The sequence below is a fragment of the Cyclopterus lumpus genome, chromosome 21 (genome assembly GCF_009769545.1).
Source record: "Cyclopterus lumpus isolate fCycLum1 chromosome 21, fCycLum1.pri, whole genome shotgun sequence".
Classification (NCBI taxonomy): domain Eukaryota; kingdom Metazoa; phylum Chordata; class Actinopteri; order Perciformes; family Cyclopteridae; genus Cyclopterus; species Cyclopterus lumpus.
In genome coordinates, this window is record NC_046986.1 from 10,072,459 (window position 1) to 10,090,422 (window position 17,964).

The 17,964-nt window shown below is 42.3% G+C and overlaps 1 protein-coding gene across 2 annotated transcripts in view; it reads left to right on the top strand.

Moving 5' to 3' along the window:
- The window catches only part of LOC117750984 (FERM, ARHGEF and pleckstrin domain-containing protein 1), a 48,721-nt gene extending 31,746 nt beyond the window's left edge, over positions 1-16,975 (top strand). The window contains exons 13-27 of one of the 2 annotated variants that reach the window (XM_034562468.1): positions 636-849; positions 5,560-5,747; positions 6,049-6,138; positions 7,985-8,118; positions 8,969-9,050; positions 9,127-9,364; positions 9,473-9,603; positions 9,693-9,761; positions 10,167-10,256; positions 10,583-10,665; positions 11,674-11,786; positions 12,031-12,194; positions 14,346-14,453; positions 15,478-15,629; positions 15,733-16,974. In XM_034562468.1, coding sequence (XP_034418359.1) covers positions 636-849; positions 5,560-5,747; positions 6,049-6,138; positions 7,985-8,118; positions 8,969-9,050; positions 9,127-9,364; positions 9,473-9,603; positions 9,693-9,761; positions 10,167-10,256; positions 10,583-10,665; positions 11,674-11,786; positions 12,031-12,194; positions 14,346-14,453; positions 15,478-15,629; positions 15,733-15,814 — 1,938 coding nt within the window. In that variant the 3' untranslated portion in view covers positions 15,815-16,974. Of the gene's footprint in view, positions 1-635; positions 850-5,559; positions 5,748-6,048; positions 6,139-7,984; positions 8,119-8,968; positions 9,051-9,126; positions 9,365-9,472; positions 9,604-9,692; positions 9,762-10,166; positions 10,257-10,582; positions 10,666-11,673; positions 11,787-12,030; positions 12,195-14,345; positions 14,454-15,477; positions 15,630-15,732 lie in introns of both variants that reach the window. The other variant, XM_034562469.1, reaches the window with a different exon arrangement.
- The last annotated feature ends 989 nt before the right edge of the window (positions 16,976-17,964 follow it).

Consider the following 17,964-nt stretch of genomic DNA (forward strand, 5'->3'; position numbering starts at 1 on the left):
ATTCACTTTTGCCTCAAAGGTGTCAAGTGTCTGGCAGAGGACAGACAAACTAGGAGACACTTGTGAATGAGATGAGAAAAATGTGTGCCTGAGCATGCCAAGGTGCACCGCCGGTGTTAAACCGCCTGTTTAAGTCCTATTCAGAGATGAAGTCACTCCTCTGGTCACTTCAGTTTGTACTAAACAGTAGAAGCTTTTATTGAATCCCAAAGGTTCAATGTCCGAGTCCAGGTTTCCGTCTTTCAATTTTATTTCTATAGCCCAATATCACACATTTTCTTCAGAGTGCTTTACATGGAAAAAGGACAAACTCCCCCAAAAAACCTTTACACAAATACATCGGCGAGGGTCTTTTCCTGTCATTTGCTATATTATTAGTATTGCTACATTTATTGGCACATTACTACCACTAACTGTTGATCAGCATAACCGTCAGCAGCAATGTGTATTCTGCCACCCCCGTGCACATATGCTTGTACATGTGGCTCCTCTGCGCACACTAGAAGGGCACACTAAACAAACTCTGCTGATTTTAAAACAGAGTATTCAAAATCAAATGAAACAGTGATGAATGATTTATACCTTCTTTTTTAAAAACATGTTTTTAATTGTCTGTTTGTGTCTCTTTCTGGCAGAGCGGCGCTCCCGCGGACAGAGTAGACTCTCCTTCTCCGCGCCATTGGAAGGAGTCGGTGTTGGTGAGCGCAGAAGACCCCTCGGCCTCGAGGACAACCAGGGCGAGCCCGTCTCACCAGAGGAACGGCCACGAGGACAGAATGGGGTCCGTGTCCAGGACCGAGGAGACGAGAGGCTCAACACGACCGGCCCACCCAGAACATCTGAGTACAGGTCCAGCATCTCAGGCTGCTAAAGGCAGCAGCTCTTCCACCCCCTTCACTGACTGCAGTGATGTAGGTAGTGAATATAACCAGGCTATGAGGTTGAATCGGAGTTATAGGGAGCAGCCCATGCTCCGCTGTGGGTCTGGCTCCGGGAGCAGAACCGGGGCTCTGCAGGAGCAGTTTCTTGGTAGGGTGAAGTCCAGGGAGTCCCCTTCCTCCTCTAAGCAATCGCTCAACATGAGCCTTGAGTTGGACGAGTCTCTCAAGCAGTCACACCAAAAGGTTCACCAGAGTCCTCCACATGGTGCTATGGTGGACCTCAGTGCCCAATATAGAGGGAGGCATAGCAGCAGCCCTCTCACAGCCTCACATATGGGTTCAAGGAGTGGGATCTCCAGTCCCGCCATGGACGAGCATCAATCAAGCTCCCTCAGTTACGCTGAGCAGAACGGCTTCAGTTCCGCTCCCCCTCACTGCGAGGACGGCCGATACTCCTCGGCCCCAAGCCGCTCTCCTCGCTTACAAAAGCTCCACAAAGTGCGTCACCACTCTGAGACGGACCCAAACCAGGGGACGTCCTCCTCAGGGCAAGAATCGCATCCTGTCCTGTCTCGGGCTGAACTCATGGCTGCCCTTGAGCGCCGCATGGTGGCCAATGGCCTGTCGCTAGCGGGCAGGTCCAGGGCCAGTCCAGGACTGAAACGCTTAAGGCAGGCTGATGCCACACATGTGGGCCTGGTCCACATGAATGAGTGCTCCACTACCAGTGGTTCAGAGTCCAGTGAGTCTGAGATGGAGACTAACAGCAGCCCCCTGATGGTTGGTAATCCAGTGGAGGCTAACTCCACTTCCCCTATACCCAGGAACAAGTTTTCTTTTGACAGCCTCCAGCTAGATGAGGAGGCGGATGAGGACGGATGCCATGCCTTCAGTGATGAGGAGGGTGGACAGGTTTTCAACTGTTAGTGCACAGACATCTTCCAACCATCTCCACAGGAGAGTTTGAAGTGTTTGGTTTGGGTCCAGATGGTGGCAGAAAAGCCGGGTTCAATGGGTGACAGATTATTTCTGTCGGAGGACGACTCTAATCTCCACGCTCTCAGCACAGCAATACCTACTAATAGCACTTTTTGAGTCCAGCGTCAGACTCTTTTTCATCGGGAGGCGCTTCTCTTGGCGAGGTTTTAGAAAGGAAGGAATATGTTCAGGCTTTTCTTGTTAGTCACACTGAGGAGGTTTATCTATCAGCCGCCCACTTCTTTGATTGTGCTAACACGTCCCTTCAGAAATACACAAGTGCCATGTTAGGACTTGAACCGCTACTACAAACTGTAGAAACTTCTGGGAATTAGTGGCTCTGTTCTTGTCCGTTTTAAACTTTAAGAATGATCAAAGAACAATTTATTGTTACGGTTGCACTTTTTCTTACATTCTTTACGTTAAATGTACATCTAGAACAAGGTCTACCACAGTGTGAGTCGTTCAGCTTCTAGGTCTCGGATGCCTTATGACTTCCCGTATCATTTCGTTATTGTCTGCCGACATTTATTTTTTCTATTAGATTGATTAAATTGGTATAATGTTGCACAGTTTTCTACATTATACCCTTTGCACTCATTGTGGTACATTCATAGGGCCTAAAAGACTTAGTAGACATGTATTGGTTCTCTTGATGCTACATCTGGCTGTTGTGAGAGTAGTAAGTTCCGTTAAAAGTAATTAATATGCTGCAAATACCAGTGTGAACACCTGATTGATATTTAATATTGTTTACGTTTACACTACCTTCTGCTCTTTACAAACTTCAAACAAAAACGTCATGTTTTATTCACATAGCTGGAAGGAATTGGCAGGGAATAAAACAGGAGTGAATATAAGCTCAGAAGACTTTTTGAATATCATTCTAATTGTGTTAGAAAGAGCAGCAGGGGGCGTGGTCAATGTCTGTCGCAGCCATATTTGAGCCTCTTTTTTTATTTTATGGCTCTTGCGCTCACCATTGACATCCCCCTCTGCTCTTGACTCATCAAGTGTGTCTCTCTCTCTCAGTAAGTTAGTATCAAGCTTCGCCCTCCAGCCGCTTTAGAGTCAACAACATCGACAGTCGTTTTTCTAAATATTGCAACGTTGGCACAAAATGGCACTGCACTTTTATTCATTGATCACGTTTCCAGATTTCTTTTGCACTTCTGCCCTCGTGTTTATTTGTGTTGTCGATGATCTTTGTCACATTTCTGTTCTTTCTTGTATTTCCTTGTCCAATGTAAGCACTTGTCTGTCAGCATGAAACTGTCATACCTTTTATGTTCTTGTTGTCTCCCCAGCTGCATGTGAACCTGTTTTGTCACTCTCTCCATTTAAAAAAAAAACAAAAAAAAGCTGCAAGATTACCAGAATCTGGGTTGCCTTCTCTGCAATGATCCAGCTCATGGATAATTATTCCAGAGCAGATAGAACGTCAGGTTGAGGATGACAGCATCTTGGGAATATCTAGAAAACCAGAAGCAGGCTTTATTAATTGTGTCTGTGTGAAAGGCAGTTTAAGGGCAACACCTCAAAGCCTCAAAGGGTCTCTTGGCTCATCCATCACTGTCGACTGCGTTTGCTTTTGTGCTCGCAGACCTTTTTAGCATTGATCTCAAGCAGCATAATGAGATTGTGTTGTTTTATTTGCATCGGGATCGATCTCTTTTCTTTATTAGCCATTTAAATCACAAGTGTGTGTGTTTTTTAGATTTCTGATTACGGAAACAAAAACAAAAATGTTTTGCTGTCATGTTGAAATTGAGAATTTTCTTAGACTTGCCTCCTGGTTATTAACATCATTAATGGCCAAAAGTAGCTTGACATAGATTCCCACAGCACTATGAAAGAAAAGGTGTATTAGTGGGAGTAACTGGATCACTGCAGTGTGAGGAAACCCTCTCTGGTGCACAAAGCTCTCATGCACACCTGGACGGACATTTGCCACACATTTGGATCTGATCGAAAATACCAGTATGTGAATTTGGTCCAAACCATCAGACTCAAAGTCTCAGACTCTTTTCTGTGGGTGAGAGGTGCGCTTTTCACCCTCGGGTGCTCTTCAGGGTGTTTTACCAGTGCATGCTGTGCTCCACCTGAACCAGGCTCCGTCTGCTCTCTGCATGTACTGAATATCGTGCTGTGTCACTTCACTGTACTTTCACATTTTAGTAGATAACATGCTGGAGAATGTGGTGTTAGAGTAGATTTTATGACTAGGAAATCATGCAGTATGATTTTCTACTGAATTTTAAACCAGCTTATTAATAGACTGTATTTTTTTTTACAGCTCACCGTTTCACTATTGCAAGTAAATGGATGTTCAACTTTAGTTGCATTCATGGACTGAATAATACATGTTTTCTCATTACCAACTGACATTTTCAGGACGGCAAAAACAAAATCATAAAAGGTCACAAGGCTGTTTATTTTAACATTCCTAAAGATCTGTTTAAAATATAAAGTTGGGTATGGTCTTGGCATGAATTCACACTTCTTCTACTACACTTGCCCTTCACTCCCAGTGTCAACTGGCTTTGCTCTTTTTAATGCTGCTTTTCTCCAGACTTATATTAATTTAACAATGTGTATATATGTTCTTTTAGATTCAATAAAGATGACCTTTTATCACATGAGGTTTTTTTCTCTCCAAATCTTCTTTTTTGAGACCCCAGTGAGTTGCTGCCTGGTGCTCATTGTAGATTTCCTCTTCCCTCTCCCGGTAGTTTTGTGGTGTTGGCGGAGATCTGCGTCGATGCCGTTTCCCTTGTAGCGACTTGTCCTGTGGTTTCCTCTCCTTCCCTCCGTAAAGGTCATAGTAAATCCTCTCCGGAGTTGTGCTGGTCCGTTGAGCTGGTTTGTGTGCGTGTCATCACTGTTGTGTTTGTGTCGCGACACCAGAGGACAGCAGAGAGAGGTGGGCAAGTTGCAGCTAAAGCCTAGTAAGTAAGCGCAGTGGACGTTGTCAGCATAGATGACACTCGGTACGCGATTCCTCTTCATCGTCCTTTTGGTATGCGTCTCAGCTCGCGTATTGATTGACGGCGCAGGAAGACTGACGAGAGGTGTCTGGACTGTAGAGAGAGAGTCATGGCTGATCTCTCAATCATCATTCAGTTTTCTTGTGTGGCAGATAAGACTGATCCTGGGTCAGACTGTTTTTGTTCATACTTACCATAGTTTGGTGTAGCTCCCACGTCTCACAAGAGGTTATGTTTGCTATGTTGGATGAACTGAATGCTGGAAAGTGTAATTCATATATATAAAGATGTGTGTGGAATTTGACTTTTCTGTGTACCCGCAAACATTTTCATTATCAATTAATCTGCTGATAAATTTAGTCTACAAACTTGTCCCAAAATAATGTAAAAAGTCCAAGGACACCCAATGATCCAACAGCCAAAGATATTAATGTACATGTTTTTATGTAAGAGAGACTTGACAAATCGTCAGATTGAAACAGAATGTAAATTATTATTATATTTTTACAATAGTGGCTGTTAAGCTTTCTGTTTATACAACAAATCATCTACTCTTCTGTGTTCTTGTGTCCCTGACTTTATACTAATTCTCTGAGCCAAACTCTTCCCATTCGAGACAAACTCGTAAGAATATATCTGATTTCCTGTTGCGTTTTCATTTATCTATTTAAATCACTAACCTTTTGTATTTTCTCCGCTCACTTTGGTTGCAGCAGTGGTGCTCAACAGCCCTCACCCGTCTGCGTCCTCCGGTCACTCCCATGGCATGGTCAACGGTCAGAAGTCACTGGAGCTGTGCAGTTACAGCCCTGATGGCCGACAGCCTTCCCCCCTCACCAGCCCGCTGCTGAACGACGCCGGCAGCGTTCGCACTGACGATGAGGATGATGTTCGGAGGAAGGTTTGTAATGTAATAATGGTACTTATGTTGATTTAAAAGCAATGATAAATCACTTCAATGAGTTGTTGGATGGGATTTTATTTACATTTTTTACTAAACGTGTGCTTCAAAAGCCAGTGCCATGTACTTAAAATAGCCCTGGACTCAGATTACCTGTCCTAAATAACTCTCCGCAGCGACTGAAGCCGAGTACTTTCCCATCAGTCTACTCAGAGAAATGGGTTAGACAGGCACCGCACTAGCGTGACTCGCTTATAGTTGACGTGTTGCTCACAGTCTCCTCTCTGTTGTGTCTTTGCAGAGGTTCCCAACAGATAGAGCCTACTTCATAGCCAAGGAGCTGTTGACCACAGAAAGGACGTATCTGAAAGACCTGGAGGTGGTGACTGTGGTGAGGAAGTCTGTCCACCAACACGCTGCTCCCCTGTTTTCCCCTGCGCCGTCCTCTGGGGAGAAAACATTGATTCTTTTGGTTAGCTGCTCATCTGCGGAGCGCCCGCCAAGACACAGGCAGTGACACAGGGATACTTAATGTTGTATTCATTCCCCCACACTCGCGCTTTGAAATGCATTTTATCTCTCTCACTCAATGCTGTGAATACTAAACTGAGTTTGTATTTAAAGAGAGGGATTGATTCAGACGCATTGTTTCCTCTACATGGGACTCCCCATTTCACTCTCTTCTTTTAAATTACTCTTGCTGGGTACAAGCATGGAAACCATTTCATTTGATGGTTTTCTCAAAGTCAATGCAGCAGAAAAAAGGATATTAAACGTTCCACACACAGCTCCTTCAACAGCGAACGACGAGGATGTTCTCACTGGGCCGTACTGAAGCTATTCAGCACAGGAGAAAATGCATCCCCCCCTTTTCACTGCCGTGTTTTAAAGGCTGCAGCTCTTCCTGCCCATGTAATTTTCAGAGAAGCCTTTCACACATCTCATAAATATTTGGGTTGGCTCGTGTCCTCGTTCTTTTTACAGCTGTGTGTGTGTGCGTGCTGTCGTTCTACCCATGCACTGGTTGGGACTGCTGTTTGGGGTGAAGTCATTCCAAACAACAGCTGACCCTTCCTCTCAAGCCCTTCTAGAAACACTCACGTGTCCCTCAAACCAACTTTCCTTTCCCATCACGTCAGCCTAATAATGCTATGTCCATGCCCCTGTGGCGAAACACACAACATCCCATGACTGAATGGAACGATCGTGATAAGCGTGTTTGGGTGTGATTCTTCCATTAAGGACGTCACCAGACTGAAGTGCAACAGCAGATAAAGGTCTTTTGCTGGTATCCAGCATTAAAAATCTGCCTTAACATATGATGGACTTGAAGAGTCTTTGCTTGTGAGAAGCTTGAGACCATGAAATCAGGACCTGCTGCCTGATATCATCGAGAGATAATCATTGCAGTGCTTTTTTCATCCATATTTTGCCCAATCTAACAGTTTAAAACCGCCACTTAAAAACTACGTGTTGCTTATTGTCACTTCACAAGAATGTTTGACCTTGACAAGTGGGATGTGGCAATTTGAACGCTGAGAATTTAAGTAAAATATCGAGCAGTACACTTTTTTGAAATGAGTGTTTGCGTGGATACATATTCTGGATTTTTCAATGAGGGACAAAGTAGAATTATTATTTATTTATTTATTTATTTATTTTATTATTATTTATTTCTCTTAAAGCATGTCTGAAAGAGATCCTTAAAAGGAAAAAAAATGTGTCCAATCAGTGTTGATGTGAATGTAATCGATTGAAGCAATAAAGTCCTCATTGTGTGCTCCATTGACCCGGAAAGCTGAGTTTGCAGCTCCAAAATCTGTTCGTCCTCCATCCAGCAGCAACATTTGACATTAAGTGGCATAGTTGGATGAGAGGAAAATCTACTGGCTGCTTCAGCTTGTACCTCAAGTCTCCACCCTGAGACTCCACCCCTGCATGTTCTCGATGCCACTATAAAGCAAAACCTTGTTCTCTGTGCTTGTATTGGAAACTGGCTACATTTGCAACAGCAAAACAGGCATCCAAAAATCCCAGCGAAGAGGATGTTATGGATGAGGATACATTAATTTGACAGTGTTTTGGCTGATGTATTTACAGTATTTGAGCCATAGTATGCAGCTGAAGAAATGCATCGCGGCTGCTTTGGCCGTGAAAGTAAACTAAAATAGTATCTTGCTTTTATACTAATAATTTATTTAGCTTGAATGTGTGTGTGTGTGTATTTGTGATCTCAGTCTTTCCAGAGTGCCGTAGGACAAGATGAGGCGACTCCAGACTCTCTGAAGAACACCGTCCTCTCCACCTTTGAGCCTCTGCACAAGTTCCACGCAGGTTTCCTCAGGGAGGTGGAGCAGAGGCTGGCTCTGTGGTGAGACGATTTAATTTCTCTTCCAAAAAAAGTCCCTCTAGGGTTCAGAACATGTCCAATGAGGTGATGGTTAACCAATTTATTGCAATTCCCCCTTATATTAATGAGATTTATTGGCATTTAGTCTGAGAGGGCGACCCAGTCCCATTTCGATGACCTGAGGAGCTATCATCTCCATGGCAACAGTCGTGCTGCACCTCGGCCGGCCTTTTCTTGCCTGTGGGTTTCTGCTGTCTGATCTCCTTAATGATGTTGTGCTTTTATTTAATACACACACACACAGACTCAGATATGCAAGCAGTGATGCATGAAGCCCGCGTGTCAGAATCTATGGCCATTAACTGCAGACATGAAGCGTTTTATATTTCAAAGGCTATTTTGTCTACACATCGTTGGAACTCTACGTTAAAGTTGAACGTGATACTACAGTCGATTCTGTCGATACGATTCACATTCAAATGTTAATGCAAATGATATAGCAATGCATGTGTTGCTTTTTTTTAGCTTTGCATACTCAAATAGTATGGTAGAGATGTACCTTATTGTTGTCATAGATTAGGAAGGATGTGTTTTACATCGTGGACATTTTTTTCTAAAGTTACTGCTAAAATACTCTTCAGAAATAATAATAATAATAATAATTCTGTTTAATCCTGTGATGGCAGACTATTAACTCCTGCACATTTTGTGATGCTCAAGGGAGACACCTGCTGGTGGATCTTTTTCTCTTCAATTGGAACTTGACTAACATAAACTACAGCTCTGAATAATCAATGAGCTTTAAGTGCTTTTGCATAGAGCATAATTCACTGATTGCAAACGGCAGATAAAAATGTTTATCTGTTTGTAGGGAAGGACGCTCCAATGCTCACATAAAAGGAGACTACCAGCACATCGGAGACGTCATGCTGAACAACCTTCAAGGCTTGAAGGTGAGGCACCACTCTTGCACTTCTGTAAATGCAGTAATGAATTAATACTCATGCCATATTCCACCTTAATCCATAGCCCCTGACAGCAAACCTTCATAAACAGTCTGAAGTTCTGTTGGAGCTGGAGAAGGCATGCAGGGCGTCCCGCAGGTTGGAGGGTCTCTGCAGGGACTTTGAGCTGCAGAAGGTCTGCTACGTCCCCCTCAATGTCTTCATTCTGCGGCCTCTGCACCGCCTCAGTCACTACAAGCAGATCCTGGAGCGCCTGTGCAAACATTATCCAGCTACTCATGGGGATTTCAGGGACTGCCGAGGTACGACGCTCAGCCAGTGTGCAAAGAGGCACACGTCGGTCTTCTGGTGCTGTAGAGTAATCTCAACAGCCTATCTCCAATAATGTCTCACCTCTGGTTGGTCTGCAGCTGCTCTGGCAGATGTGTCTGAGATGGTGGAGCAGCTCCAGGGAAGCCTCATCAAGATGGAGAACTTCCAGAAGCTTCTGGAGCTGAAGAAGGATTTGATCGGCGTGGACAATCTTGTTGTTCCCGGTCGGGTGAGTTTACAGCTTGAAAGAATGGGCTGGCACACCATGTATAGTATCTGTCTAATGTATGCACGCCTTTCTTGTGTCCTCTTTCTCAGGAGTTCATCAGGTTAGGCTGCCTCAGCAAACTGTCTGGAAAAGGCCTACAGCAACGAATGTTTTTCCTGGTAACACCCACTTTCTTTTTGGATCACGTCATATCACTGTAATCAAATTATTTAGTATCGTGATCTCATTCTTTTCCGCCATACATCACTCGGATGGTGTTGGCAGATGTCTTTAAAAAAAAAAGTTCATTTAGAGGAAGAAAACCACATGCTGCTCAGAACTTTAGAAATAACGTGTTCTCCATATGTGTTAGATTTCATAGAGAATATAACTTTGATAAACAAGGAATAGAAACATGAAGATGTGTGATGGAGCCTTGGGCTATACAACTCCTGTCATTCAATTTCTTTTTTTGTGGTTGTTATGACAAGTTGTTTGCACGTCCTTAGGATTTCATATTAAATGATTTAGTTTAGTCATTTTAAAAACGGACACACTTTCTCCCTCCACGCTTCTCTAAATAGTTCAACGATGTCATTTTGTACACGAGTCGAGGTATGATGGGGACCAATCAGTTCAGAGTGCACGGCCAGCTGCCGCTCCACGGCATGACAGTAAGTGCTGCTTCTCTCAATTGTACACACAGTGCGTCAAACAGCTGTCACCAGTTTGTCATTACTGAAGATAAGCCGACTCTAACAGCTGAACTGCAGCTCTTTCAATGTCTTACTCCACCCCAACGCACGCACGCACGCGCACACACACACACACACACACACGCACAGTATCCGGACAACTAATTGTCCTTCTCTCTCTCACTTCCTTTTCAACATCCCTCCCTTCGTCTCTCCTTTTCTGTCTATTTTGGTCCTCGCTGTCCTAGATACCGCTGCTCTCTCATGTTTTCTTTTTTTTCTGTCTCTCTGTGTTCTTATTCCAGATCCGAGAGAGCGAAGATGAGTGGGGCGTGCCTCACGCCTTCACGTTGGTTGGACAGCAGCAGTCTTTGGTGGTCGCAGCGAGGTAAGAACAGCTGTGCTGAGTGCACAGACACCTTGTACCTGGCCCGTCTTCTTCTGGAGTGTCGGGATTTTGGTGTGGAGACATTTGAGAATTGTTCCATAAACTCTCGTAAGATGCAGTTAAGCTCTCAAAAATAAGACTTGACAGACTTGTGGAAGAACAACAACATGCACATTATCAACAACTGCGTAATTTCCACCGAGAATCGTTTTCTTTCTTTCTTTTTTTTTTTTTATCTCCCTCGCTTTACAGTTTCAGTTTAATGTCACAAACAAAAATCTCTGTAAATAAAGTGTTTTTGTCCAGGTGCCGTCCTCCAGACGAAAGAAAGAACTGATGAAAGTGTTTATGTGCTCGTGAAGGTTGCTTCCACGTCGTCACCTTGAGCTTACAGCAATTAAGCTTTTTTGCACATTTTAATACTTTATTATTTTTCAAGTATGCATCATTGCTGTTTCCCACTTTAACAACTTATGATGTCGAAGTTTTGTAATCATAGTTTTAATTACATAAGAAAATCAATATTTGTATTAATATATACTCAATATTCTCCTAAAAAGATGCTGGAATTGAGTATTTATCAAAAATACGGTGCTAAATAACTTACGTAGTGAAGATGCAAATGCAATATTTATTGATCATGAAGTGTCATTTATTATATAATTGATATAATTCAATCTCAATAACCAATTTATTAATAATGTGTTATCTGCTAGATTGATATGAATAGATAAATGGCGCAAGTACAATTCACATTTTGTCTTTATTTACATTTTATTCCCTTGATTGTTAACATTGCCACTTTTTTCACTGTGACAAAGATTAACGATAACTTCAAACTAATGTTGGTGGATCCAGTTTCCATGAATGAGCAGATGGTGTCTTAGTCTCTTTTAAGGAAAGTTTGGCAGGACACCTGGACTAACATGCCCCCCCCCCCCGCCCCCCCTGCTGTGACTGATAATAGGACATGCTGAGCATTTTATCCATGTGTGTTTTTCCCTCTAGTTCACTGATGGAGATGGAGAAGTGGATGGACGACATACAGGGGGCGATAGAGACGGTGAAAACCAGCAAAGGGCCTTCATCTGACCTTCTGACCTGCAGTCTGATAGACAACAGTAAGTTACTACATAAACATACAGTTGTATATAAAGGATAACACATGAACAGGGACACACACACACAAACTGTCAGGAAATTCATTTTGAGTTAAAAAAAAAACCTCCGACTGAAATCCCAGATACACACGACTACGTTTAATTTGTGAAATAATAATAATCTGACATTGTCTGTGCTTGAGCGCCCTTCTCCCCTCACCCCCCTACTCATTGTCTAGCAGTAACGACCTCCTGACTTTCCCAGAATGCCCTGAGGACTCCTTGGTGGAGGCGGAGTCTGAGGACGACATAACGGCGTCACACACCTCGCTGGAGAGGTCCTCCCCTCACCGTGGTAACACCATGGTGCACGTGTGCTGGCACAGGAACACCAGTGTGTCCATGGTGGACTTTAGCTTAGCTGTGGAGGTACCGGCCAAACCTCAGCACTCAACCTCAGACCTGCCTCTCCTCTCCCACCTCACTGTTTTCTTTTTCTGTGTCTGGGTGTGCTGTGCCGTAGTTTACTTTGGGAACAGTATCCTCCTGCGTTGCACTCCATCGTCAAACTATTTCTTGAAATATTTGTATTATTGTTGTGAACACATTAGGCTCATTCGTTTCATTGTTTATTTTTCAAAATAAAAAGGCAAGAATACTGAAATAAGCTACAAATTAGATTAGTAAGCAAATAATCAAACTCAATCGATAAGCAGTACCTCTTTCACTTTCTCCATAGTTTCCTTCTTCTGGTGACTGAGATGTTCTAATTGTGCTCATTGCAAGAAGATTTTGTTTGCTCTTGTAGTAGGACCATAACTTTTGGGACTTAACGCTTAAGAGTGTCTGTCTAAAGGTTCTCTCGAGTTTTATTGTAAACAAACAAAAGTTATGTCTACACTCTGTCATACTCGCCACAATGCATTGTGTGTGTGTGTCCTTGAGGTCTAATAAGTGCATGTCCTTCCTCATAAAACATTTGCAAAGTCGATATTTAAAAGAAATATGTGTAGGATTTAGTGGCATCTAGCGTCGAGGTTGCCGGTTGCAACTAATTAAATACCCCTCCGCTCACCCCTCCCTTATTCAAGCATGACGGGGAATCTACAGTGGCCTTCAGGTAATGTAAAAATGTGAAAGGCCCACATTGACATGGCACCTTTTTTAAACTCATCTATCTGCTCCTGGAAACTGAAAATGGCGAGCATTAGGAATTTGATCCATTTTGTTAGCTATTTTTCTATCGGATGCATATTTATTGTAAGCTGTTTATTTGCTCTTTTTGCAGCTTCAGTGAGAATACTGTTCCCTCTTCCCTCTTTTGGCTACCAGTAGCCTGCGTGACATCCTAATCTCAACCCAAACTGTCTTTCCTGTGCGATGCTGTCCTTTTTTTTCTCCTCCCCTGGCACTTGACGTGTCTGATCGTCTCTATCATTAGAGAGAGAGCAGTACGTAGATGTGCCTAACGGATCCTGCTTTGTCCAGATCTGGTGCTGCTCTTCTCCTCTGTAGCTGTAACAACGTCCTCTTCACAGCTTTGCCTGGACACACTGTCGTCGGCCTCCGTGTTTATCCCTGTCACTGCATGCCTGTGTTTCACCTACTTAGTCTCTGTGTTTCTGTCCTTCCCTCCCTGTCTGTCCCTCTCTCTCTCTCCCTGTCTCTCTCTCTTTTCCACATGCGTCTGTGCGTTCCTCCGTGGTAGAGGACCCTAGTCCAGTCAGTGCGAATAAGGCCCCCCTGGTGGGGCCCCCCAGTGGCCAGGGACCAGTGCCTCTGTCTGTTATCTGCTGGTACCGTGTTCACAGCCTCTCCTTTAGTGAATCCTGCAGGAGTCTAGAGGTAAAGGAGCCAGGCAGACAGGAGAGGCCTTGGGAATTTGTTGACTTGAACTTCACCATAGGAAGAAACAGTAGACGTTGCTGTGGTGCCTCATGTCTTACAGAAGAACTATGATCATAACACACTCTTTTCTGACTTGCCTAACATGTCTGTGGCTCTCACACTCGTTCACACACTTGTTCCTACTGACATCTTAAAAATCAGCTCACACACATATTGATTTCCTTAAACAGCTGGGCACTGTGGTTTTTAACACATGTTTGCCAAACAAAAGTAAACGGTGTATTTGTAGAGGGAATATCTTCAGCTGGCGATTTAATACACATTTGGTACTTTAGTGAGTATTTCCATCACGTCAGAGTGTATTGAACTTACACAAAATAAACAACAGTACACAAAATAAACAACAGTGCACATGTTCACATGAAGGATTATGTCAGTGCGGCTCATAAATGTGCTATAATAGTTTTTGAACAGTAATACAGGTTTATGGCACATAGGAATAAGCTATTGCAGGCCTTTGAGGATCAGTTCACTTGGTTTTAGGCTTTTTATGGCTATTTGTTAACAATAAGAAAAAAATCTAGAATATCACCAAATGTAAACTTTTAATTTTATTAATCCTCCTTCTACATTTTAGTCAAATCTAAGAACTGTAGACTATCAGTGGTATTCTCTAATATGTATGAATTAATATAATCTTCGATGTAAAACAAGTTGCTTTTGTCTTTGTAGAATCAGCTGTCTGGAAATTTACTGCGGAAGTTCAAGAACAGCAACGGCTGGCAGAAGCTCTGGGTGGTCTTCACCAACTTCAGCCTGTTTTTCTACAAGTCTCACCAGGTGATGAACATTTGCTCTCAGCTCTGTTTGTCCAGTGAACACGTCTCCGCCTCTCCCACGTCCATCCCCTCCTCTCTGTTGTGTGTGTGTGCCCTCCTCTGGGCGTAAGGCATCACATCTCTGTGTAGAATGTCAGAGCGCTGTGCCATGATGGAGGTTTGCAGGCTTTACCTGCAGGTTGTTCCTAATCTCTCTTCTTCACACTGAAACTGTTTGTTGGCTGTTTCACAAACAAGTTTGATTTTGAATCCCCTAAAATAACATGTAATCAATACAAACACAATTTTATACTAAAAAAAAGAGGTATAAAAATAACCAATTATCAAGAACTAAAGAACTAACGACTTCTCTGTTAAATAAAGGCTTTAAAATTCAGAGATTATATAATAATAATACTTCGAATTGATATAGCACTATTCTAAACAGCAGAAATCATGTATAAGGCCAACAACTAAAAGTATTCAGAATTATTCTAAAATGTGAGTGTCAGCTTTGACATGTGATAAATATCCATGTTTTAGAATACAAAAGGTTAAGGACTTTTATAAAAGATCATGATACTATATTTATGTTAAAGGGGATAAGTAACTGTTGAAGTTAGCAAGTAAACCTAATTAGCACACTTTAAATTTAAGTTATTTGTAATTTTAAAAAGAAAATGTATCAGAAAATAGTATGTAATAGGAAAAAATGTATGATCAAAATGACCTGTTATTTTGTGGGGCTTTGGGTTTGTCTGGTGTTACTGTTTGATGTCAAACTGTTGTTTTGTATAAAGTTGGTTAGTCTGGAGATAATGTTTCTTCTGTTCACTGGTGGTAAGTAACTCATTTAACTTGTGCACTGTGCTTACAACTTTGATGTACTTGTACTGGAGGATCTTTAATTTATAGACTTGTACTTGTATGTGGGTATTTTGTTGTGAGCAATTGCCTGCGTTATTTTATTCTTTACAGTTTGTGTAATTCTTAACAGATAGAAGATGCATGTTAATTCTAATTCAATGTCTTGTTTTGTTCCTCAGGATGATTATCCGTTGGCGAGTCTCCCTCTGCTGGGTTACTCAGTCACCGTCCCCTCAGAGTCTGAAAACATCCACAAGGAATATGTCTTCAAACTGCATTTTAAGTCCCACGTCTACTATTTCAGATCGGAGAGCGAATACACTTTTGAGAGGTACAGTGTGATCATTCGGGTGCACAATTACTTTGTGCGTTTGCAGTTGTGTTGAGTCGTGGTGTTCAGAGGGCTGATCTAAAAAGCTTTTGTCTGGCCGCAGGTGGATGGAGGTCATCCGCAGCGCCACAGTCCCCTCCATCAGCGCTCGTGTCCGAAACGGCAAAGAGTCCCATCCTCACTGAGTTGGCTCATTCTGGTCTCCACACACCCGGTCTCCTCCAGGTGGCATCAGCCCTTCCTGTCCGTCCGTCCGCCCCTCCCCCCAAGACTATTTTCTTTTCTTTTCTACACGTATCTGGGACATTGTACATGTGTCCATGCACATTTGGTGCTTTCGAATGCTTTAATGGTGACATGTCCGCTGGTTTAGACTGCATCAGAGACTGCATTTTTTGGCATTTTTACTCTCAACTCTGAAAACGTCTTTTGAAGGATGTCATTTTATACTGTTTTCTAATAGTCTGAACTACTTCCTAACTTTCTGGTTTTACATTTTGTCATTGGTTGTTTTTACAGCAGGAGCATGTTGATATCGATATTCAGCATTCTTTCTTAAATGGTTAAACTATCACTGCATTGTCATAACGTTTTTTGTCTACTTTTTCATCTTCTTGAAAACTGCTGCTTTGAAAATTAAAATGTCCTGCAACTTCAGTGCCAAACTGGTTTATATTAATGTCCTGGACTTTTAAAATGTTGTTACATTGGGGATGAGGAATGTCTCCTTAGACTGTATACCATGCCATTTGAATTCATGTCAAAACAGGCCGCCCTTTAACTGTCAATGCTCTGTTCACACCTGGACCAGCACAATGTGTTCTTCTTGAAAACATAATTGATGAAAATATGAAACTATCTCGTTGCTTTATTAACAATACCCAAGGTTTGATCACAATGTGGCCAGGGGTAGCTGCCATCACAGATGAATGCCATTTCAATGAAAATAAACGTTATTTTCGCTGATCTTTATTACATGAATATGTCTCAGACAGTTTTGCCTTTTTTTAAATTTTTATTATTAACTAAAGTTCCCCTTCAGCTGTATGAGAAAGTGTGATACTTGTTCACAATCATGGTATTGTGAATGTGGGTGTCATTGAAAGCTTTAAAGATGTGTAAAACTAAATAGAAACGTTCAGTTCCAAGCGCTGTTGCCCTCACTGAACTCCTGTATACAGATACCAGATCTTTTTATGGGTCTAAATGAATGGAAATGTGCATTGGACAAGGTTTTTCAGTGAAGTCAATTCTGCTTACAATTGCAGCTGTTTTTTTCTTCTTTCCTTTCAGACAACAGGGAGCTCGTTGGAAATGAAAGCAATAAAACAAACTTATTCAAACTTAGTTTGTGGTATTTGTGTATTTGTTGAAGGTCAAGAGGCTGGAGTGATGTTTTCTAAGGGTTAATGTCTGTACATGTACAGTAAGGCAGCTCTTCGGTGTGTTTACAGCTGTGACCTATAGATGGCATCATTGATTAAGACTCTTATTGGAGTCATGACCACAGAGCCTGTACATGTAAAAGTCACATTCTCTATAGGAAAGACAAGCAATAGACATCTTTGTTTTGTTCTGTTCTCTTTCCAAAATATTTCATATTTCAAAATTCTTCTTAATTTAGCTCTGTATGACAACATGGAGGTCACAGTGCATGTGCCAGTATGCATTCATATACAATTATAATATCTGTTTATTAATATCTAACCAGATTACACATATATAATAGCCAGTGTGTTTCTCAGTTTCGTTTTAGATGGTCTGAAAGTCATGTACACCCTCTACTAGAAGATAAATGTCAGAAATATTAAGATATTGTTGACAGAGTGATATAATAATGTGTAAGAAACGCAGCAATACAATAGTGTGTTTTAGGTACCACATACTGCCACTAAGTGTGTGTTTGTGTATGTGGGTTGGGGGGAAATGTACACAGTTCATTGCAACGTATTATTTACTTTTCTCTATCTTCTCATAAAATAAAATGTCTCATTGGACTCATGGTTTAATGCACTTATTGTAAGTCGCTTTGGATAAAAGCGTCAGCTAAATGACATGTAATGTAATGTAATGTCCCTTCTAATATCAAGAAGATATGTGCTATAGCATCAACGCGCAGTTTTGGTGCTAAATCTGAGTAATTGTGTATGAATTAGTTTTAACTCTAGAAACATGCCCCTCCAGAGTTGTGATCGTTGTGGTGGTGGTGAAATATTGGTTCAGGCGGAGTTTGCGGTCCAAAGTCCAGCAGCTCGCAGCGCGCGCGGTGGGCGGGCCTTTAAACCCGGTGAGGGGCGGAGTGCGCGGAGGAGGCCACCAGATCACACACCTCCTG